The sequence below is a fragment of the Cavia porcellus genome, unplaced genomic scaffold, assembly GCF_034190915.1.
Source record: "Cavia porcellus strain 051 isolate PalLab524CR breed Dunkin Hartley unplaced genomic scaffold, mCavPor4.1 scaffold_1, whole genome shotgun sequence".
NCBI classification, from domain to species: domain Eukaryota; kingdom Metazoa; phylum Chordata; class Mammalia; order Rodentia; family Caviidae; genus Cavia; species Cavia porcellus.
Genome location: NW_026947484.1, coordinates 197,953,191 through 197,977,192, shown reverse-complemented (window position 1 = coordinate 197,977,192; position 24,002 = coordinate 197,953,191). Strand labels below are relative to the sequence as shown.

The 24,002-nt window shown below is 44.4% G+C and overlaps 1 protein-coding gene across 5 annotated transcripts in view; it reads right to left on the bottom strand.

The window, feature by feature from the left end:
* Window positions 1-86: 86 nt before the first annotated feature.
* Window positions 87-24,002, bottom strand: part of Rabgap1 (RAB GTPase activating protein 1) — a 188,447-nt gene continuing 164,531 nt past the window's right edge. For all 5 annotated transcript variants that reach the window (XM_063227092.1, XM_013153319.3, XM_003470795.5 and 2 more), the window contains 7 exons: window positions 14,469-14,561; window positions 13,981-14,091; window positions 6,347-6,451; window positions 5,560-5,643; window positions 4,890-4,961; window positions 3,152-3,349; window positions 87-1,772 (listed from right to left, as the gene is read on the bottom strand). In XM_063227092.1, the coding sequence (XP_063083162.1) occupies window positions 1,650-1,772; window positions 3,152-3,349; window positions 4,890-4,961; window positions 5,560-5,643; window positions 6,347-6,451; window positions 13,981-14,091; window positions 14,469-14,561 (786 nt within the window). In that variant the 3' untranslated portion in view covers window positions 87-1,649. The remainder of the gene's footprint in view (window positions 1,773-3,151; window positions 3,350-4,889; window positions 4,962-5,559; window positions 5,644-6,346; window positions 6,452-13,980; window positions 14,092-14,468; window positions 14,562-24,002) is intronic.

Genomic DNA, 24,002 nt, shown 5'->3' with positions numbered 1-24,002 from the left:
CAGGACAGCTGATAGCCAGTCCCTCCCTGCACTCTGCGGGGATGAAGCGAAGCACAAAATGACAAAACTGGGTTTTACAAAGCAAGGCTGTTTGTACCAAAATATTTAATGAGTATGTTGTTACAATAAAACCAACAAAAGAAATAGTAGTACAGTTTTACTGGTTTATATTTCAGTTTGGAAAGTTGACACAAACTACCCTAGCACAATGTCACGCACCTAGTATTAGATGGGCTATAGTGGTTTTGGTAACTGAACAAGAAAGACACAGAATGCAGTGGAGGGGACGACTGGGGGAGGGATTGCCACTTGTCTCCCTTATCACAGATGACCTTGGTAGCAAGCATTAGTACAGCCAACAGGGACAGAGATACAGAACGACCCGAGTCTCTCTATATACAAACCAGTGCCTCTTAGCCAGCCACCTCCACATGGAGCGCAGAGAAGACGACTCACTTGTGAGATGGCCTGTCAAAGTGTTTCAATGAAAAAGGTGCTAAGCCTCCATTTCCCCAGCTTTGCGGTAGGGTCTGCAGCCCATGTGGACGTGCACTCACACTTGGCCGCACTCTGAGTGGGCCACACTCTCGGCCCCGACAGCCAGGGAGCGACCAAGCCAGGAGGACAGGGACCTCAGGCACACACACACATTTCTACAGACACACAGCAGAGTCTTTCTCACTTGTGCAACCTGTTGTGCAAACACACTAGGAACTTTGGAGGGAGGGGCCTCTTCAGTCCCATGACGGCGCGGAGGAGAGCAGAGCCCAAGAACCCGTGAGTAAAATCAAGTGCCCAAGAACCGCGGCAGTTAAGTTGTGCAGATCAGCAGTCCGAGTCGGACTGAAACACTGTCAACTTGGTGTATTAGGAAAGATATGTGTGTGTATGCATATATATATATATATATATATGTATACACACACACACGACACATTACGCAAAATAAGATCTGTCCATGTTCTGATTAATAGTCTCACAGTTACATCACCCACTCTAGCTTTGTGAAATTGTTTTGGCAGCAAATGCTAAGAATAACAGGAACTATGAGAGTTGCATAGAATTGATCAGAAACGTGTGAATAATGCCAAACCCAAAACTTGTGCATCATACAGTTTCACAAAAGTAGGTGGCTTCAGCTATGACTATGAAACCTTAGGACTTAAAACAAAGTGCTTTTCCATGTCTACTTGGGGACCTTCTGCTGGCACTTACAGATAAGAATTATTTTAATTTCTGATCCCCTATTCCCAGTATATAGAGTATGTATATGTTTTAAAAAATTAAAGGTTTAGAAAAAAAATCAACACACTTAAGGATCCCCAAACTCTGATCATGTAGACTCAGCGTTGAGGCTGGGCGAAGTGTTGACCTGCACGGGAGGCAGCCTGGGAGGTCACACTGAGGAGCGATTTCCGGGATGTGTCCAGAGCATCCGCAGAGCTGCAGGCCCGGTGTGTCAGTAGTGAGGAGTGCCTGGCCCAGAGGCTACCTGCTGCAGGAGCCCCGGCCCAACAGCCTACAACGGGCATCTACAGATCCAACCTGGTACGTTCTGGTCCTGGGACATGTCACAGAATCACACATCTGGCCAAAGAAGGCAACACAAGGTGGTGTTTTCTGACGGTGTCTGGAAGCAGCAACTGTTTTCAGCAAGTCTCCTTCCCCTGTACCCCCGTGGCTGTCTTGATGGAGCTCAGCGTCCGGTTAAACCAGGTCTTCTTGGCCGCCTGGACTTCACTGAGGGCAAGGCCTAAATGATGCTCCAGGTCCTGCAAGAGGAACAAAGCGATGAGGTTCTTGGCTCCAGCACCACCGGCTCTGCCTCCTCACAGGGAGGCTAAGACATAAGCCGGCCCAATTACTCTTGTGAGACCTCTAGAAACTCCCCGTCTCAGACTGGCAGAGGAAATTCTACAACGCCCATAGATTTGGTGGCTTTCCTAGGTAAGACCATCCTTGGTGCTCTGTCTACTAAAAACAGCCTCCTAAATTTGGTATCCGTATCCTGTCCTCCTGCACACCAGACAGATAGCTGATGCTCCAGCTCTGATTATATCACCAATTTTCAAATCTTTGAAGTGCAGGCTCCCCAGCACGGCATTTGAGGTGCTTCGCAGCTGGGCCCACGTACTCTCTGCCAGCCTTTGGCACCACCTCTGCCCTCCACAAAGCAAGACACTGAAGCTCACCACAGGCCCTCCACTCTCTCCATCTCAGACACGCGTGGTTTTTGCTCTTGTGCAGCTACAAACCCTGTCTGTTCTTTATTTGAGACAGGGTCTTGCTATGTAGTTCAGGCTAGCCTTGAACTCATGGCAGTCCTTCTGCCTCAGCCTCCTGAATGCAGGGATCACAGAGGTGCACCACTGCACCTGGCACCCTCTCTATCCTTGGTCAAGGCTCAGACACTGCTGCTGTGGTGACATTGAGTGGCCCAGGGCTGTGTCTTGTTACATTCCCAACAGCTAGGACAGGGCCCAGCAAAGCAGGTGCCCCGTGAACACATGCAGTGCAGGAGATGGCCTCAAGCTTCTGAGACAAGCTGGGTTTCACAAACAGCGCTTCACGCATATCCTGGGCTCAGTGTTGCGCTGGTGAGAATAGCAGTACAATCTGAGGGTGACCAAAATAACCTTAATTTCTCCATCAGGAAGGCGCGTAGGTCCATCAGGGAAATATGCCCAAAGTCAATAAAAGCTCATATTTGTGCAGCATCCATCACTGTGCAGAGCCTTTTCTATACGTTTCTCTCATGTTCTTAAAACAGCCCAACAGAGGACTAGGACTCCCACCACTCCATTCTCCACTAGGTGGTTACCTTGACATGCGGGAAGGTCACTAACTCATGGTCCAAGAGTTTGGTGGTGGAGCTGGGACTTTAAAGCACGTGTTCTCAAGAACTTCCCACTAAAAAGATCTCAGCTGTGCCGCTAGATGGCTCACATTACTAAATGCACATTCTTAGGGAGAGCCCAACCCTCATTAAACAGCACTGCTCAGTGACGAGTACTGGGCTTCTCCTATGAGGATTATTACTGTTTAAAATAGGAGGAGACAAGGAAAAAAACCCTAAATGAGAAAGGCTGAGGCTGGAGTTACAGTCCCACGAGGAGTCTAGCTCAGGGCGGGCCCGAGCCCTTACCCATACCTGTATCTTGCACTCAGCCTCCACCAATTGGAGCTTGGTTTGTGCCAGCTCCAGTTCCATCTCCCTCAGCTGGTTCTTGAGCGTCTCCTTTTCTTCATCAGTGTCCTCATCCAAAACCTCCTTGGCTGAGGTGATGCCCTTCACACGGCCTTCTTTGTTGAAAAACTCCCGGCAGCGTTCACAGTCATCTACTTTTTGCTTAAATTGTCACAGGAGAAAGGTAAAAAAGAGAAATGGTCCTTGAGATTTTGTTGAACCCTGAAATCTGAGCCCTGGCCCTCTTTGGAAACTGGCAGACAGTCTCCTAGGAAAGCTACTACTTGGTTTAATGCCCCAAGGGCAGTAAGGATGTCCTTGTCTGGGTTAGTAACTGCCTTTCCAGGAAAATGACACTGTGAGAAATGAACAGTATCTCCATTTCAGAATGAGGGCCATGAGGATAACTATGTAATTGCTATTGGGAGCAATGAAATATCTAGCTGTTTCCTTAAGGATGTCTGGAGCCTCTAATGGGCTTATGAGAAACTTTTCATAACACAGGAAGATGATTAAATGCTAGCTGAAAGAAACAGGACACAAAAATTACACAAAATACAATTTCACATTTCATCAAACCTAAGATGCCACGCCCTATGAGAAACATTATATTTCTCTAAGAAAACATTCAATTAAAGCCCAAAAAGCCATTGTAACATCCCAACTTTAGGGATACTTGAGAAAAAGCGAATCTTTGACAGAAACTTTGTATGTTACAGTTAATGTAGAGCCGACACTGAGAGAACACATACCCAGCTGTTAAGTTTATTCTGATTTGGATATTTTGACATAAGGTCTCACGCAGTGTTGCCCAGGCTGGCCTTGAACTCACATCAAACTTCCTGCCTCAGCCTCTGGAGTGCTAGGATTACAGGTTTGAGCCACCATGCCGGGCTTATTTAAAGATGATGTTTAGGCTGGGGTTTTAGCTCACTAGTAGACTGTAAGGCCCAAGGTTCAGTTTCCAGCACCAAAATATGGAAGGCAGGGAGGAAAAAGAAAAGAAAGACAAAAGAAAGAAGCGGGGAGTCTTCTGTGGGTAATGGTATTATAAAGGTTTTCCTACTTATGTCCTAAAACTTATGTAAAAGCATTCTTACAATAAGTTTTAGAGCCGGGAAACAAATTATTTTAAAACTGAGGGCTTCTGTGTAAACACAGCTGTGGGTACACAGCTGTCCTGCACGCTGGCCACTAAGCTGTGAATAATTGGTAAAGCATCTTCCAGTAGATCACTCCTCTCGCAAAGTGTGACAAGGACCCTAACACAGGGACGACATAAGGCAATGCCAAGTTACAGTGGACCCCAAATGGTCGAAAAATGCTGCCCAATTCAAGGCCTTCTACTTGGACGTGTCAAGAGGAGAAATGAGCTGCGGCGCAGACTCTGGAGAAAGCGGGATGGCGCAGCACGCCGGTCCCTGCTCCCCGCCCCGCTGGCGGGATTGCCCCTTGGCTCTGTGCTCTGTGCTCTGGCCATCCACTGCCTGCCTGCCTGCTGCGTGATGCTGGCAAGTCCTGGGACTCTGAACTCTACGGCCAGAACTCTTCCTCCTAGAGACAACAGGGCCTGTGATGGGCACCTCAGAATTCCCAGCTTCTTGCCCTTTTGAAATCAACACCCCTCCTAAAGCCAGCAACACTGAATGTAGCCATCAAACGAAGCAGGTGGCATAAAGTCTCTCTGTAAAGGACATCTTACCCGAATCTTTTCAATTTCCACTTTGTTAGCCGTCTGCTGCTTCTCCAGTCTTTCACTCAACTGAGAACAAATCTAAAACAAACAGAAAGCCACCGTCTCTTGAGCAATGCGCTAATCTGCATAATTTGGCCTGAAATTCTAGCAGAATATGCTGAACAGAATCAACACAGCACCAAACAGGCTGCAGCTGTGCGGCGAGTGTGAGGCTGCACAGGTGCAGAAGGGCCCCAGGCCGAGCACCGCTGCATCCACCCCCAGAAGGGGCCAACCCAACAGCCAGTGTTTTCTGAACACTGCCAGGTTTGTAAGCATCGTGAGACCCTGCCCAGAAAGGAGCAGGGTCATCCAGTTATGTTCTCCAGGCCCAACCATCCATGGAGAGAACTGGTTTACACTTACATAAGTCCATAATTCAGAACCTGAAATGGCCTGAAACACGCCATGGCTTTCACTTATTAAGTCCATACTCCATGCTGGGCACCAGGCCAGGTACTCTGTGTGTCTTTCTGAATCCTTACAACAAAGCTTCCAGACAGGATTATTTTCCTTATTTTCAACTGACAGTAAGGGGACAGTCAGAGTTTGAGGCCAAAGTGTGCCAGCCTCTGGGTCTGGAAGGCACACATCTCACCCACAGGGACAAAGCCCAGCCCCAAGTGCAGGGACCCACCTGCTTATAGTCACCGATGATAGAACTGTTTTTTTTAATCTCAGATTCTGCCTTGTCAAGTTCTCGGCGGCACATTTCCTTCAGCTGCACACACACAGAAGCAAGAGTGAATGCTTTAATACAGGGAGGTCTGTCACTAACTTACTAATGCAGGCCTCCCTGGACTCTGGAAGGGCTCTGTCCCCAACCTTTTTCCTCAGCCCACAACATCACTGATCCCGTGTTCCTCATGCCAATAGAGGGACAGAGTTCAAACTTCCAGTAGCATCAGGCCCCACCTCCTGGACCTTGTGCGGCACTCTCCCTGCCAGTGCCCCCATTTAAGCTATAGCCTTGGCTGAGGAGGCAGCACGACCCAGACTCATGGGCGACTGCACTTCACAGTAACCAAAACGTGCTTCACCCCGCCCCCCAGCCCTGGACTGGCAGGCGTGACATGCATGCTGGAGGCTGGGTGGCAGGAGATAGTTCTACCCACAGTGTGCTCCACGGGAGCCATGCGAGGCAAGAGCTGGGCCCTGAAGCCGGGCGCTCAGTTAGGGAAATGCAGATAACCCTCCTCTGTTACGCTCTGATAGTGATCCCAGAAACTCCTGCCCCGAAGAAGATGGGGCTTCAAGCCGCAGTCTCCTCCTAGGCTTTAATTATTAAGAACTGTTATAAATAAAACAGGCTGTTGGAGAGAAGCAAGCCAGAGGTTTCCAGGTTCTCCTGTGACACATGCAGCTAACTCCCTACCTTTACGCTTGCAGGGCACGGGGTGCGGGAGGGCTCAAGAATCCCTCACCTGCGCAGATTCTTCTTCCAGTCGTCTCTTCTCTTCTTCTGCATCAATCAACTTCTGTTTGGTCATCAGCAGCTCCTTATTTAGTGCATCCGCCTTTTCCTCAGCCTGAAAAATGTAATGCACAGGGTCAGGACAAGACTGAGGGGAAACTGACTGAGTGAGAGGGTACAGTGCCTGGCGCAGTGCGCCCGGGGCACAGCGGCAGCATGGGCAGCACTCGGGAGCCCTGCCCTGGGCATCAGACCAGCTGGCTCCTCTCCCATGTGCACTGCCCACTGCCACTTCCACAAGTCAATGAGGCCTTTTCTAAGCTTCAGGCTCTTCATTTGAGGGACACAGCACAAAAAGCATTCAGCACAGTGCCTTAGAATACAGTAAACACTCAGTAATGAGCCAGCAGTCACTACTTTTAATAGTAAGAGTAAGCCCTAGTTTTCACTTGGCTTTTCCTCTGCTTCACCCAACAAGTCCTGCATGTTGCCCTGACTGATGAAGGCAGCTATCCCCTTCCTGGAGCTGTGTGAAATTCACCTTCAGTGGTTCTGCCAGTGGCTGGGGGCATGCTGTGAGTCCCCCGAAACTGACACCCAGTGTCTAGCATTTGCCTTCCTGACACAGATCTCCTGCTGATAGCTCAAGATGGAGAATATCAAGGACAAGATGGGCTGGCTGGGCTCTGCAGAGGCAACTGCCCTGGCCGTGGATGGCAGCCAGACACGGAGCACTCCACTCCCACCACTTCCTCTTACGCATCTTCTTGGGAGGAACACTGCTGGGACAGGGGTAGTAAGCTATCCACATCCAAGAGGCGCACAATCAGATAGGAGCCTACAGTTAGGGCTGTCCTTCCAGGAGTGCGACGATCATTCCCTCTTTCAGCCCCAAGCCAAACATCAACTGGGAAACAACCCGTAAGGAGGAGAAGTCCTGTCCAAAGATCTGAATAACGGAACCTATGATTTCTGCCTTGAACTCAAGTAACATCTCTTGTGCACGCAGTGGCACCCCCGCCCCACATACACACACTGCGTTCTCCCTTAGCCGTCAGAGCTGTTGCAGGTGCAGGCTCTTGGTGCTGTGCTGGGCCTTCTAACTCAAGAGCCTCGTCTACCTGACTGACAAAAAACGAGGGTGAAGCAGATGCCGTGAGCTCTCACGGCCCATGCCCACAGCTGGAATGCAATCCTAAGCCTGCACTTGTCCACCACTTCCAGAGCTGACTCTGCATCTAACCAACGGAAACATGCACTACTAGAAGCTACTAGACTAACCTCGCTTGGGCCTGTGAGGGCACCGAGCTCGCTGCACAACCCTTCGATTCACAGCAACAAATGAGGGGAGAACTGTGGAGACAACAAGCATAAAGCCAGACTTCTATGTCCAGTCATAAAGATTAAGGCCAGATTTAAGCTCCCACTGTGAACACAAAACTGTACAAACTATTGTCTTCAGATAGTGCAAACAATAAATGCACAACTCTGGTTCTTGAGAGAAAAACCAACCAATTGACAAACACCTGCACTCTCCCATTACCTGGTTTCTCTGAAGAGAAACCTCAAAAGTTAAGGGTAGCTGGGGGCAGGGTGAGGTGGCTGGAAGAGGTGGGCAGAATGCTGGAACAAAGGGAGCCCGGGAACAGCTAACAAGGCAACAGCAGAAATAAGATCACGCAAAATTCCAATTACATCAGATAATGTGGAAAGGGAAAAAGCAAGACAAACAGGAAATAAATTCCCATTTGAACAAAACAAAAACTCCTTTTAAATTTATTTTTCTTTTTTCTCTTTCTTCTTTTCTTTTCCCAGACAAGGTCTCACTCTGTAATTCTGGCTGGCCTTCCGCTCACTATGTAGTCCAGGCTGCCTCAAACTCATGGGGATCCTCCTGCCTCAGCCTCCAGGGTACTGGGATAACAGGAGTGTTCCACCATTCCTGGCCACTCATTTTTAAATATAAAGATGCAAGCAGAGGGATGGAGAAAAAGACACACACATACCATGAACGTTAGGAGTGGTTATATAAGCACTAGATGGAGATTTCAGAATGGAGAATACTGGCAAGGACAAAGATGCCCATTTCAAACAATGTAAGAGTCACTTCACAAAGGTGGAGAACACCAGAAATGCATGCATGCATTCAAATTATGTGAAATGAAACCTCATATAACTGAAAAGAGAACTTGTAAATGCTAATTAGAAGTGCTAGGGATACAGTCCAGTGGCACAAGTGCCTTCCTAGAAAATGCGAGGTCGTGAGTGCGATTCCTAGTGCCAAAAAAAAGCACTAATTAGAGAGTGGAAACTTCTGTATGGCTCCTAGTGACAGTCATGTGGAGAGAAAATCCCTGAGTCTGCAGAAGACTGGCACACTCTCAACCAGTCTGCCCTGACACACCTGTCTGGCCCAGGACAGCAACATGCACAGACTCCGCATAGAGTGTGCGGAGCTACAGGAGAATTAAACCAGTCCCCAACAAGCAAAATTTCAGGAAAATCCTTAATACTTGGAAATTAGAGGATGCTGGGAAACCAAGCAATTGGCTCACCTCCCTGGTAAACAGCTGTTGTATGGCAGGCTGCAGCCATCCCGGGGTGGGGGGGTGGAGGGGAGAACCACCAACGTCTCCTGAGATCCACGCCATGTTGGAACTTAGGGCTCTGGGAAACCAAGCAACGAGCCTGCCTCCCTGCTAAGCAATAGTGAGCCTACCGGTGCACGGGCTGAGAGTCAAACATCCCATTTCCCCTGCCCCCTGTTAGCAAATGGGAACCAGAGATCTGAGCATCTCTTGGGAGGTTGACCTTAGCAAATAAGGGGGATTTTCTTCTACCATCTCTTTGAAGGCAAATATTTTTACTACTCTTTTGCTTTATTCTGATTAATGGTACTGTTCCATTCAATATTCTGTTTTGATAAGTTCTATAATGTTCTGTATTTCTTTTTATTTTATTATACGTTATTGAAAAAACAACAATTGTGAAGATAACAAGATATAGTGTGATACCTATTACTGTTATCCCGGTAACCCGCTGTGAAGTTCTGTACCAATTTCACTACACTGTCTCAAAAAAAGAAAAAAAAAAAAAAACTTGGAAATTACACAAGTTGAAGATAAAAAAACACAAGAACCGAATAAGAACAGCAGCATTATTAGAATGTGGGGGTACAGATAAAAATGGTACTTACATAGATACTTGTTTAACTGTAAATGTTTATTTTAGAAAGGGTCCCAAATCAATTTTCAACCTAACTCTTTTTTTTTTTTTTTTTTTTTTGTCTTTTTGTTTTTGATCCGTACCAGGGATCGAACTCACGACCGCCTGCTTGCAAGGCAGGTGCTTATGCTGCTGAGCTAAATCCCCAGCCCCTTAAACTACCTGTTTAAGAAGTTAGAAAAAGTAGAAATTAATCCCAAAGAAGGTAGGAGAAAATAAGTAGAAACCAAAAAAATAACACAAATGTTGGAGCAAAATCAATAAAACTACAAGCTAACTTTTGAAAAGATTGACCAGCTGATAAACTTCTATTTAGATTAAGAAAAAAAAAAAAAAAGACACAGATTACTCAATATGAAGAGTGTCAGAGAGGGCACTGTTACCTATAAACATAAAAAAGCAATATCAACATTATATGGATCCATCTGAGAACTATGATGAAACGGACAAATTACTTGAAAGATACAAAATATAAAAATGGGATCACATAAAGAATTACAAAATTTGTATAGCTCTACTATCTAGAAGGAAATTAATTCACAATTTCTTGCAAAGAAAATTCCAGGCCTGCATTAACTTCATTAGAGAATTAAAGATTTAATCCACAAATAATCCTATATAGAGTTCTTAAGAAAATATAAAGGAACACTTCCCAGTTCATTCTGAGACTAGTGTTACCCTGATAGCATAATCAGACAAAAGCACCGAAGAAAACTCCAGACAAAGACTGCTCATGAACATAAAAATTAAAATCTTTAATAAGAAGAAATATCAGATGGGTTTAATACAGGAATGCAAGGTTGTTTAAAGAAAAAATAGGGGCTGGGGATTTAGCTCAGCAGCATAAGCACCTGCCTTGCAAGCAGGCAGTCGTGAGTTCGATCGCTGATAGCGATTTAAAAAAAAAAAGAAAAAAATTTATGACCTCTCATGATTCTTAAAGATGCAGAGGTCTGAGTAATATGTTTGCTGGGGATTTAGCTCAGCAGCATAAGCGCCTGCTTTGCAAGTACATGGTCGTGAGTTCAATCCCAGTACTGATAAAAAAAAAAAGCAAGTGATTTGTCTTAACAGGTATAGGAAAGCAGCTGACAAAATGCCACACCTAAAGCAATAAAGAAAACAATACCTTTTCTAACAGGTGAAAATGTGCAAATCTTACAAACTGAAAATTAAAAAGCACTGCAGACAGAAACTGAAAAATATCAGCTAAGTAAAACTTGTATCACATTCATGGGCTGGATGGCTCAATCGTTAAATACCAACTCTCGCTGAATTGATTCACAGGTTCAGTGAAACCTCAAACCTCAGAGGGTTTTTATTTCTCGGAATTTGTGTATTCTAACATTTATGTTGCAAATGTGAAAGACTTAAATGTGGTCAAGTGAGTTTAAAAGGAACACCAAAGTTGGAGGACTCACGTGGCCACATTTAAGATTTAGAATCACTGGGTTTTGGGTACAGGGGGCACGGGTCAGGGAGAAAGCTTAGCGAGCACTCAGGCTCACGGCGCTAGCAGATCCTAGCAGGTGCCTGCTGCGCTGGTCCCCTTGCCATCCTACCACGCTGCCTCACTGCACTCGGGTATTCTGCTGCCACGGCACCAGCACCCTGCCACAGACCCCTCCGCCCTTGGCGGGCCTCTCGTTTCACAGGGGGAAGCCTGCCTGGCGTCCCCAGGGATGGCTGACTTGGAATTTCTCCGGAGCTGCTGTTGGAAGAGTAGTGAAAGTGACAGGTGATGAGTAACAAAAGCTATATAAAATCACTGGGAATACAAAGAGGATTCTGGGAACTATGTAATCTTCACATTAGAACTTTTTCTGGGATGCAGAAAAGAGGGTACTGAAAGCAATAAAGTTCTTTTAAAAATTGGAGACTTAAAAATTGGAGATCTTGCCAACCATGGTGGCACACGCCCATCATCGCAGAGCTATGGGTTCCCGCCCAGCCTGGAGTATGTGGTAAGTCCATTCTAGCCTAAATTGCACAGTAAGATACTGTCCTCCCAAAACAACAAATAAAACACCTAAGTTCTTTGAGAAAAAGATGAGAGGAGGAACACAGCAATTTTTATTTGTGATTCAAAAGAAACTGCAGCCAGGCGTGGTAGTGCAGGCCAGTAATCTCCGCACTCAGGAGGCTGAGGCAGAAGGATCACCGAGAGTTCAAGGCCAGCCTGAACTATACAGCAAGAAGAAAAACCAAACAACAACAACCATAACCACAACAAACCCAAAAAACAAAACTGAGGTGCTAGAAGATACCCGAGCCCTGACAGGGCTTAGCTCTTGAGCTTGTGGAGCAATGTATGCTCTGGAATGAGTCAACTGGTTTCCTTCACAAGCGCCTGGCTCTGACAACCTGGGTGACCTGTAGATATTTAACCACTTTTTTTTTAAGCCTCAGTTTCCTCATCAAGAAAGTGGGGAATGAAATGGGCACACAAAATCTTCATATACTTTTGGTAGAGACCAGAGCTTCTTCAAGTTCATGAAACAGTTACTGTTTCTTCTCCAACACAGGTTGTTGTGAAGATTCAGTAAAAACTGCGCACAAAGCACTGGGAACAGTGCCGAGCGCTTCTAGGTGCTCACAAACGTTAACAGCTATGTGTGAGGATCACCAGTCTCCTGCAGCTCTTGCTTTGGGTGAAGTTATGACATCGAACCATTGTGTCCTGTTCCATACTAGGTGCAAAGATACTGTGGCATCACAGAAAGAGCGTGGGCACTCCAGTGCCTTTACCTCACTGAAACTCATGTTTCATAATGGGTAAAAAAATTCTCACGCACCAATGGGGTTCATCTTACCCTTACCAGGCTGAGGTAAGGACAGAAATTTCGCTCTTTCACTCTCACTGCCATTCGTTTTTCTTACCTCCTTCTTGCACGGCGCACAGCTGCTGTGAAGGAGGCTCTGACCCCAGTCACTGCTCCATGTCCAGCTGCCTCCCTTCACTCACCAGGCAAAATGCCCTTCCAGTGAGAAGGTCCAGGGTGGGGTCTCCACAAAGGATGAAGAGACCCCCCTCTGACACACACATACTGTGCTGGGAAGACAGTGAGATCTCAGACTCTGGTCCCTGAAGAAAACCAGTGACCCTGAGACACTCTACCCCCAGAAACTAGGAGACGGGACCTTCCCAGTTACACGCAGTGGCTTTCAGCTGATGGACGAATGGAGGGAACACATTCTGCTTGTGCTGCTGGTCTTCTGCTTTCTGGTGGTACCTTCTGTCATTCCACCAAATCATCTAATCTCACCATATACTGTGACTCAGCCACTACCCTCCCTTGCCACACGTTAGGGTATCCAAGCTGGGTGTAAATGCCGAGTGGGTACTGTCCAGAATTTTCCACTCCATTATTCTGTTTCTAAAGAAAAGTGGCAAGAGCTAATAGATACTGTCATCTCTCTCTCATATGTGAATTATTTTGAGAACCTAATGAAAGCATGGTCTTGCAAAAAAAAATACCCTAATACACAAAATCTTCACTTTTGATAGATGTCAGAGCTCCCGAAGTTTGTGAATTCTGTGCAGTTCAATATACGTAACCTTCAGGAGTCTGAGCCTATCTCTAGGGCCTTAGGAAACTCCTAAGTAGAAAGTAGCCTGGCAGCCAGGTGAGGACATCTAAGTCAGGGGCAGGCATGGGCCAAATCAGTGCGGCCCACACTGCCTATCTTATAAATAAACTTTTTTAGAAAAGCACCATTTTCATTTGTTTCTTGTACATTGCTGCTTTGCACCAAGGGTATTATGAAGTATTGTCAACAGGGAACAGATGGTCTGCAGAAATTTAAATAGTTACTATCTATGCTTTGCAAAAGGAAAAAAAAACCAAAAATCTGAAAAACTGTGCCAACCCTGACCTAAGCCATAAATGACTCCATTTCCTCTAAGGGATGCTCACAGTATAGAAAATAGAAAAGCAGCCCTGCCAGCAAAGTTGTCGTCACAAAATTCTAATTAAGATTAGAAGCAGCAAAGGAAAATGGAACATCTGCTGACAGAACTACTGATGACACTGCATACTGTCCAGGCACTGAGCTGTGTTCCAATCAGCTCTCGAACAGCATGAATACGCAGAAAATCGAAATCCCCTCAGATGTCTTCAGGACAAGTGAAGGAACATACAACGATTAAATGTCGCCATTTATGACAACTTAAGAATTAGTCAAAAGGTCTTTCAATCCAATGATGTCTGAGAAAGAAGCTGAGGAGCTATGTGCACAGAGAATGTGCACACAACAATGGCCTTGAGGGAAGGAGCAAAGCACTCTTGCCAGGCAGGCGGCAGCCTAAGAGGGCCACTCTGCAGCTCCAGAACAGTCCTTACTAAGCCTCAAACATCTCCCTAGCTGGGGGAACAGTCAGCGTCTCCTTATGAGCCTCCCTTAGACCCTCACACTTACGTTATCCAGGTCCTTCCGCAGGGCGATCTTGCTGGTCACCAGCTCATGAGCTAAGTCATCATTTTCCTGTTCCAACCTCATGTTAGCTTCTTGGAGACGCCTATTCTCCCGCTGAAGGGCAGACAGAAACCAGTTATAGACACATGTATACACACACACATGGCTCTACTTCAGCCCTATGGAAACGATAAAGAGATACGGCTACTTCTAATGTGTTTCCAAAGAAACAATTTCTTATTTCCTAAATCCACAAAGAAAAACTTAACTGACTCCAGTGGCTTTGTCCAGCGGCTACTTATTAACTGTGATGAAAGGCCACTGAACTCTATCAAACAGTTGGTTTGGAGCTGAACAGGTAATGAAAGCTGAAGTCTAGAAACAGTGGTGGTGAACTTTACAGAGAATTCAGTAAAACTGGTTATAGGCAAAATTACGTGAAATGAAAGGCAGAAAGCTCCTTGCATCTTCCAGGCAATAAGCAAACAAACCTCAAATCGCTCAATGGGGTCTTCTTGCTGGGCCTGCTGTTCCCTCATGGTGTGATATTCTTTTTCATATTTTTTCAGCTTCTTCTGACTAATCTGCACAATAAAGCACAGGACAATTTAAGAAGAATCAGAATGTGGTGATGCCTATGTTGAAGACCATGACTTCTGCTGAGCCTGACTACTCCAGTCACTATGGAGGATGCTGGGATGCAATCATTATACCCATGAATAAACGCTAGTGCAGCTGGGATAGTCGGTTCCCAAGATTATTACTGCCAGTGTTTGAATAAGCACTCTACAGATGACCCCTTCTGCCTGTGCTCTGGGTCCTATGTGTCCCTTGTAATAAATAATGAATTGTTTTATTTGGGACACACCAGCACCGCTGCTAAGTGCTTCACATGGGTACCCCCCTTCATGGGGTTCAATGCTATGATCCTTTATGGGAAGCAATTCAAGTAGAAGGAGGTTATGTAACTTGACCAAGGTCACTCAGCACAGGACTGGCAGATCTCGGATTTGAGCCAGGCTGTTGTATTTCATTCAAAATCCAAACTACAGTTCCTCCCTCTTTTACTACCCTTCTATCCCCTTTCCCTCCTACAGTTCATTCTGTGCTGCTCTTAGTCATGATTCTTTCTACCTTTAGAAAGACAGATCTGCTAAGTAACCCACTGAGATGCATTTTTGCCCCAAACTACTATCCTATTTCTCCCACGCCTTTTCTTACCAACCACTGTAATCCACAGGCCTCCGCCTCGCACCTCCACTGCTTAGTGGGTCCTCCCTCTCTAATCTCTCTAAGTCAGACTTTTGCCCTAACAGCTCTAAAGAAAAGACACCAGTGATTCTTTTCCCGTGCATCCTCAGGGTCCCACCTCTCTCCAGCTAGATTTCAAGATTCCTTGAGTTTTGTACTTTACCATGACCAATCTCCTGCCCTCAGAAGATTTTCTCTCCCTTTCTTGCTTCTCCTCTCTGTCCGGTGTGTCCCTCTTTGGTGGCTGGCCATTTCTCATTCAGCAGTGGAGGTCATGGCTAAAGCCCACCTCCAAGATGCAGCTCTCTTTTACTTGATTCCTTCTTTTTAAAAGTGATAGCCAATTTCCTCTGGTGTATTTTAAGTTACAGTGTTTTAAAAATTAGATATAACTGAAAAGGAGTATAACAGATACTTGTAAAATTAATGTTCATTCCTTCTTCAACTTTCAATAATCAGCACTTAACTGCTAGTTAGCCAATTTGCTTATCTGGCTACAGGTTCAGATATCCAGAACTTGTAGAGCTAATCTAGCCCAAAGTTATTTTATACCAGAGTCAAAAGGTGAGGAGACAGGCCCATGTTTGTAGCCTGTTGGTGCTGGCATCCCCGTTCCCTGTTCTGCTGCTCCCTGTCTTACGTGAGCTGCTGGATTAAAAGCTCCCTCATTCTCACAGGAGGAGGATCAAATCTCCCTCAACTACTGCTGGACGATCAGTACCTGATAAACGCTGGTCACTTCACACAGCATTTTGTTTGGTTTCTAAATTTTCATGACAGCAGGTTACATTTCTTTTTGCTTTTATTATGTTTTCCAGGTTTTTTGCACTGAGCATAAATTATTTTTAATATAGCATGAATTATTTTTATAATTAAGGAAAACATTAAAATACTATTTCTAAATTTCTCACAGATGTTCTACGCTAAGACAGTTCTGCCATTTCTCTAATGATGGTGTCCCCTTGCTTCTCAATCAGTCCCCAGGTGCCATCCCTTAAGACTGGACACACAAAGCTCTCCAGTCTTCCCCAGAGCTTGCTGCTCCAGAGTTCTGACCTCTTCCCCAGATCAGTTTCTTTCCACACTTCAGCTTCCCTCGTTCTTAGTTTCCTTCTTTCTCCTTGAAATGCCTCAACCCCTTCCCACCACAAATACAGCACAAATGAAAATACTATGGCTGCCCAGCCGATGCTGACTGGGAGCATGCATCGCCACGTGCCACAGCCACCAGTTCAGGCTGCCTCTAAGGACCCCACGGGAAAAAGATGGCTGCCTGACAGCTGAATGAAAGAACCAGGAGGTGGGAGCACTAGAAGCAATGATTCAAGCTTCCAGCCTCCTCAGTGGCTGTTCCCAGGACAGACAGGCACCCCTGAGACAGTCACCTCCTGTCATACAGTCTTCAGGTTGGACCTGTCTTGCCTGTCACAGCACCCTGCCACATACACACAGAGCATGTCCTGGAACGCTGGATGCATTACTGAGGGAAGACCCTCTCTCCCCTGCACGGCTTTCTTTTGAATAGAAATGGTAACCCAAGTAGACCCAAGAACAAATTTGCTCCTTCTGCTTGGCAAACCCTTTACCGAGCTCATTCCTGTTCTTTCAGGCCATATCTCCGGCACCAGTTCTTTCGAGAGCCTTTCCCTCATCTGCCTTCCCTCCCTGGCTAGGTCTTTCAGTTACATATGCCGCGAACATCAATTTAATTCCCTCAAGGCACCCATCCTCATCTAGTTACTTAGGTGCTTAGTACTTCACTGATTATATTCCCAGTAGGGAACAGATCACATCGGTCTTGCTTACCATATATTCTCAGTGCCTTGCTCAAGGCTTGAGACATAATTGAGACTCAATAATCAAATGCTGAACAAATCAAAATGAAAGTCTTTTTTTTAACCTAATAAGGATGCAGTAGGGACATTTAATTGCCCAATAATTAAACATTACTATGTGTTGTGTTCTTTGCTAAGTGTTAGTGATACAAAGATATATCTACATCTCAAAATATAAATTCCATGAGAGCTGTAAACTCTATTCATTATGAAATTCCTAATGCCTGTCATACAGTAAATATGAAAATACTGAGTGAACGGAGATAATAGTCTCTACTCTTACATGCCCAAGATTCATTCTTTCTCTACTTATAAAAATAACCTTTTACTGAATTCAGGAAGCAGGAGATGCTATGGATTCAGACTTGCTGATTCCTATCAGAAGGTTTTGGAAATCACAGCTTCCCACACAGAGGCATTTCTGCCCTCAAATGAGATTAACTTTGAAAGTCTCCTAGACACATGGCTCTTCCCCTTTTGAAGAGAATAAAAGTCAACTTCTCCTTTTCCCCCACAGTAGACTATTGATACACTATTTCAGAAGGCTCACGGGCCCTCTCAGGCCCTCTCAGGTGCACCCATGGTCCCGAGTTAAGAAACTCAGAATTAAAAGATGCAGATTTAGTATATTCCACTGATATTTTGATAGAAGAACAAATTCAATTTGTTCTTCTCACTTTGTGCTGTCTTAAAATATGTATTACTTACACTGGAGATACTTCTGGAATAGGCAACAATGTCAAGGGACATAAAGATGGGGAAGAAGTAACAGTGGCTGCTGATGTGGTGGGTGAGATGGCACAGCCTGTTACTAAGAGCTCGAGTCACAGCTCTGCTAAGACCTATTGTATGTCAGTGGCAAGCTGCCTAATCCCATCAGCCTCAGCCTGTTCACCTGTAAAAATCCTCTTAGTTCTTATATGCACAACTGTGATAAACAGCAAATGATATAAAATGTACACAAAGGACTCAAAATGCTGCCTAGCACATAGTGAGGGCTTTATACACATATCTGTCTTCCTGTTTAAGAACGCTTGGGGCAGGGACTATGCTTTTCAGTTACTGATTTAAAGAACCCGAGACTTGCACGGATCTTTCACAATAATAAGATGCCTCTACACCTATCTTATTTTAGACATGGGTAAATTAGGGATTATCCTCTCACTTTAGTGATAAGGAATGACTAGGTAAATGACTTTTCCAAAAGTTACATAAATAGGCTGGCCAGAGTCAAGAACCCCATTTACACTGCACCATCAGCAAAAGAATGCAAATCTATGGTGACTGTAAATTCTTGTCTATCTTTGTAGCATGTTCAGTACTGAGCACAGTTTTTGCCACATAATAAAATCTGTAAATATTAGTTGACTTGAACTGATTTAAGGGAAGAAAGTACTCTAGGTTCCAGGGGACAGGTCAAAAACAGCAAAAGGTGAACGAGCCCTGGAGTCAGCTACTTTAAAGACATTATCTTATTATCTTATTTCTCTTTTAGCTTTAATGGGGCTGTGCTAACTTGCCCTGGGCAAAGTTAGGGTAAGAGCTAAGTCTGCGGGACACCTATCTCAATCAGTTGGATGAAACATTTTATTTACTAAGCTTTTTGTTTGTTTAAATAGCTCACTTGAACTCCTTCAAAGATCATGAAATAGAATGAGTCATTCTAGTTCTATTCTCCAACTAGTTTTCTAAAATACCACAAGAAAATTAGTATCTGAGGCTCCACCAGATAAGGACCAATGAAGACCAGACCAGTGTAGTAGGGGGGAAGACACGCAACAACTAGTAACATTTAGGGTTCTTTGCAGAGATAATATAGCTCACTGAAAAGTTTCCTCATGCAAGTTAGTTCAAAATGGCAGAACCAAGAAATAAAACTATAGTATAGTCAGTCATAAGCATAACTAACTACAAGGTACACAAGTTTCAAATTTAACAGAGACTGAATTAGCCATTATTATATGACCAATATTACACAAAGGAGCCATCAGATAAGTGGTTCTTGTCTCATTCATTTCATGCCTTTCGTGTGCCTTGAAGCACAGTAACTATAAGCACTGAATTCAGAGTCTGACTCTCCTAGGATCTAAGCCTAGCTCCATTACTAACACTAAGAAGTCACTTCATTTCTCTGAGCTTGAACACTTAAAAGGACCTTATTGTGGCTGGATCACCTCATGCACTCATAGGTGCAGCTTTTTGCATCTGGCTGGATCCAGGGTGTGTGGCTTGGGATAAATAGTGGGTAGTACTAAACTAAGTACCCTGACTGGAATTAGCAGAACTCTGGGTGTGGCTGAATGGATCTACTGAACACAGAAGCCCTGGTCTAGGTGTGTCTGGCAGCCCAAAAGATTTGTAGCCTGGGTGAGACAAAAGGGGAAAGCAGAGTTGCTGCTTGCCTGTTCCCATCTACACTGCGGTGGACTGTCTCTTCTCTGTGATACCCACATTCCATGCCACCCTTTCTTGGAGCCAGGTGAGTAGGGACAGAAACCCCTACAAACTCAGAGCGGATGTAAACCTTTCCTTTTTTAACTTTGGGTGTCAGGTATTTTGTCTCAGCAATGAAAAAAGTAACTCAGACTTCATGTGGTCTCACTGTGAAAAATGAATTACTATCTGAGGGTACTATGTAATAGTCTGTGAATATATCAGGAAACAAGACTGATGAAGTCTCTGTCCTGTAATACTCAGAGAATTTATAACTTTAAAACATACTAACACTGAGGGGCTGGGGATTTAGCTCAGCAGCATAAGCACCTGCCTTGCAAGCAGGCGGTTCTGAGTTCGATCCCCGGTACCGATAAAAATGCAAAAGACAAAAAACCAAAACCAAAAACAAAAACAAAACTGCACAAATAATCTGAATTGAGACTGAAATTCAAATTAGGAGCTGGGATGTAGTGGCACATATCCACAGTCTCAGGACTCCGGAGGCTGAGGCAAGAGGACAGTCATGAGTTTGAGGCCAGTTTGGGCTACATAGTGAGTTCAAGGCATGTCTGAACTACAAAGACCCTTTCTCAAAAAAACAAAACAAAACAAAAAAAAACCATGGAATTTGTTAGTTTATGGATAAAAGTATCACCTAAGGCCAAAATATTCTTGGATGCCGAATGATTTTGTTTCTCCAAAAGCAACTGTGTAAAGTTACAGTGATGTGGAGATACTTTTATAGTATCTTTTCTTACAAAGTGGCCTGAAGTCACTTGTGTTTGAAATAACAAATTCCAAGGAAACAATGGTTGAGAAGCTCCACATTACTAAAAGCAGATTCTATTGCAAAACAGCTGACTATTCAGGTTTAAGTTTTGAGCCATCTCTTACAGCATAATTCCCACTTCTTGTAAAACAGCCTTATTGATCTTGCTCTCAAAAGTCCTTATGTGGAGATGAAAGAGCCATAAATTAAAAAACAAGACAAAAAAAAAAACCCCATAGGATCCCTCCTGCCCCACTCATTCGTTCTGTTGAGACAGGATCTCTCTAAGTAGAGGCCAGCCTTAAACTCACTGTGTAGCCCAAGGTGTCCCTGAGTTCTCAATCCTCCTGCCTCAGTCTCCTCTGTGTGTGTGTGTGTATGTTTGTGTGCGTGTGCATGTGCAGCTGGGCGTGCACATGCATGTTTCAACTTCTAGAGACTATTCATGGCACAATTATGAGGATGACATGTGCGGGAGCCCATAATCATTCATGATGTAGAATATGCTAAAGTGGATTAGATATTGTATCAGAAGTGGACATACTTTCTTCTTGGATCACTGACCAATAAAGGTCACTGATTGCTAAGTGAGTCTTGAAGTAAAGTTTTAGATTACTAAAGAGGATTCAATTCCTCAAGAAATAAATTCTGTTCAACCACAAGCTCACTTTAAGGAGAAAGTGAAAGAAGGGAGATATAAAAGGCCAGGAAAAAGAAATAGAGACAAGTAAGGACAGCCATAAAGAAAGATTTATAGAAAACAGAAGACTCATGGGTGCAGAGACTATAAACCTTTTGGGCAACACACCCATCTTGTGGCCACTTCAGATACTGCCACAAGAAATTTAATCCTTATACATTTGCAGTAAAAGGCAGCAGAATGGAGTAGAAAACATTGAGAACATGGAATCAGAAGGCTTGACTTCTTCTAGGGCTCCTGTCAGTGCTACTGGTACCACTTGGATAAGTCATTTGACTTCCAAAAGCCTCAGTTTCCACACTTTTTAAGGTCTTCCCACAGCATGTACCTCAAGGAAGAAATAATAGGCTTGTAAGAATGATACAAATACAGGAAATCACAACATCTTAACTTTAAAATACAGCAATGACAAAAGCAACTTTGTCTCTGAGATGTTTCTAGGCAAGTGAGGAAAAATATTCCCAATACCCACCTTAACTAGGAAATACTGTATAACTCAGTAAAGCAAGCTATAAAAGTAATGAAATAGAGTATAGATGAGTTGTAGAATCAAAGTTTTCTTTGTAAATCCTACATAAAAAGTTAAAAAAAAAACAAAGCTAGCTTCCAAACCATTTACACATCCCAAATCCCCCTTTCCATCTCTACAGGGGACTCTAAAGTCACCGGTCAGCGCGTGCTTTACCTGACTGGTTGGGGCTCCTCCACGTGCAGACCACAGGATGGTCCTTGACGCACGTGCCAACGAGTCCTTTTAACTTTAGACTGGAAAATCATCACTGTGAGTTATCACTGTACCAGGAACTGGCTCAACTGTTTTATCACCTTTAGTATTTCCTGGTATTAAGTACACTAGTAAGACAACTAATCACTAAAATGCACACATATATCACTTTTTATAAGCAGAAATATCTCATTCTTCAGTGTCCTGGTGAACCTGCAAGGTTCCCACCCTGTGAATGAATTTCAAAAAAGTTACTATCTCGTCTAAAATAGAATATACAAATAGGAGAATAATTCAAAGTATACCATATACATGCAAAGTTCTCCAAGGCTAAAAGAAACTATGTATCTAAGTACAAACTGTATTTGCTATGCAGGCACGCTGAAAACAGCCTCGCCAGTCTTCACTCATCGAAAGCATAGGTAAAGGGGAATAGAAGACATTCGACTATGGAAAGAAAGGCTATATACACTGTATTATTAAAGTATCCCTACCTAAGACACTTAATCCAAAAGGTGAAACCCTTGGCTGTAGCTATTTTTAAGCCTTGCCCAAATCCACACTCAATAGAAACTCGGTAGCACCTCTGTCCCTCCCTTCTACTACAGTAGTCATTACACACCAGGCCTTGTTTTTGGTGCTAAGGCTTCAGTGGTAAACAAGAGCTTAAGTCTCTTCTGCTGAAAAGCCTGCCCTACAGTGCGGGGAAGGGAACACAGCATGGGAGACAGAGCATAAATGGTGAAGGGGCTGCTGCGCAGTTACTGAGTGAGGGATGGCAGAACCATGCAGATAGCTGGAGGAGTATTACAAGGGAGACCAGTCCGTACACAGGCCTGAGGGGGTAGGCAAGCTCAGTCTGTCTTAGAACAGGGCAGGGGGAAATGGAATAGCAAAGGGGAAATGAAATACGAAATGAAATCAGAGAGGCTGTCAAGCCCAGACCTTGTGGACCAAGTATAGGGTGCTCTTGAGTTCTACTGTGACATGAGAAGCCAACAGGGAGTTTTAAAACAAGGGAGCAATAGACTAGACATGCCAGGGAGGAGGTCACTGTGGAAACAGAAAACGATGGTGTGGTGAGATTAGGACATCAGTGATGAAGACGGTGATCTGAGTCAGCACACACTCCGACCACAGTCGGACTGGAGTGTGCAGATGAGGTGAATGAAAGCTGAGCCAAGCCCAGATCCAGGAAGGTTTTGGTCTAAGCAATCAGGTACCACTCCTCAGATGGGGACAATGTGAAAGAAGCAGGTTTGGAGGGGAAGCAATAAAGAACAAAAGGCGGCGGCATCCTCACGTGTGGAACAGGGTTGAGGTGGTAAGTGACTCTGCTTGAGAAAGCAGAAGAAATGAATACCCATTAATTCTCGAGCCCTTACTCATTTCTAAGCACCATGTTAAGCATTATGCACGATTCTGTAGTTAACTCTCACACATAAAACACTGATAGTGATACCCTAGCTCACGACCTTGATTCTTTCCGCGATTCTGATCCCAAACCAAGTTGGATGAGAATTGGAATCAAATTCAATGGTTAAGCTCAACGTTGATCTTACAGTGAAACAGGATTTGGTTCTCATCCAGTTTTGTGACCAGAATCGTGCAGAGAACCAAGTTCGTGAGCTAAGGCACCACCGTAATCAGTAACTGCCATATGGTGAACAATTACTAAATGCTAGCTAAAGTACCTGTGAAGTGCGCAATATTTTAATCTGCACAGAAACTTTAATGATTATTTTAATTTCCAGAAGTTCCATTTCCCTGTTTTTAATTTCCCCAGTCTTTTATTTTATGATTTTTATTATTGCCCAGGCCAACAGAGTTTTTGTGTTTTTTTAACAGACCAGAAAGCCATTCCAAGGACCTAACTTTATGGAGAGATCTCAGTTTCAGCTGCCTAAAGGCCCAAAGTCATATCCACTATGCATGTGTGAACATTAATACCCTATTAACTATATAAGCCCATATTCCCTTGGAATGCTGCTGTTATGAATTTACACATATTAGCTCTGAGTTTCCTTCAGGCACCTGTGCATTTCTCTTTTTCACTGTAAATGCAGCCATAGATTTGAACATATTGCATGGGTTAGATTTTACTTATCTTTAGGTATTAAGAAAGATTCTCTGAGTTAAGAACTCAGTCTGACACTTAACTAGAACCAGAAGTCCAGTACTATTTTATAGATGAGGAAATGGAGCCTAAATGGGACTGAAGTAACTAAATCCACATCTCTGAATCCAAGTCTGTGTTCTAGTTTACAGTCAGTGAAATCTACTCTCACGCTTACCCTAGCTCTACTCGAG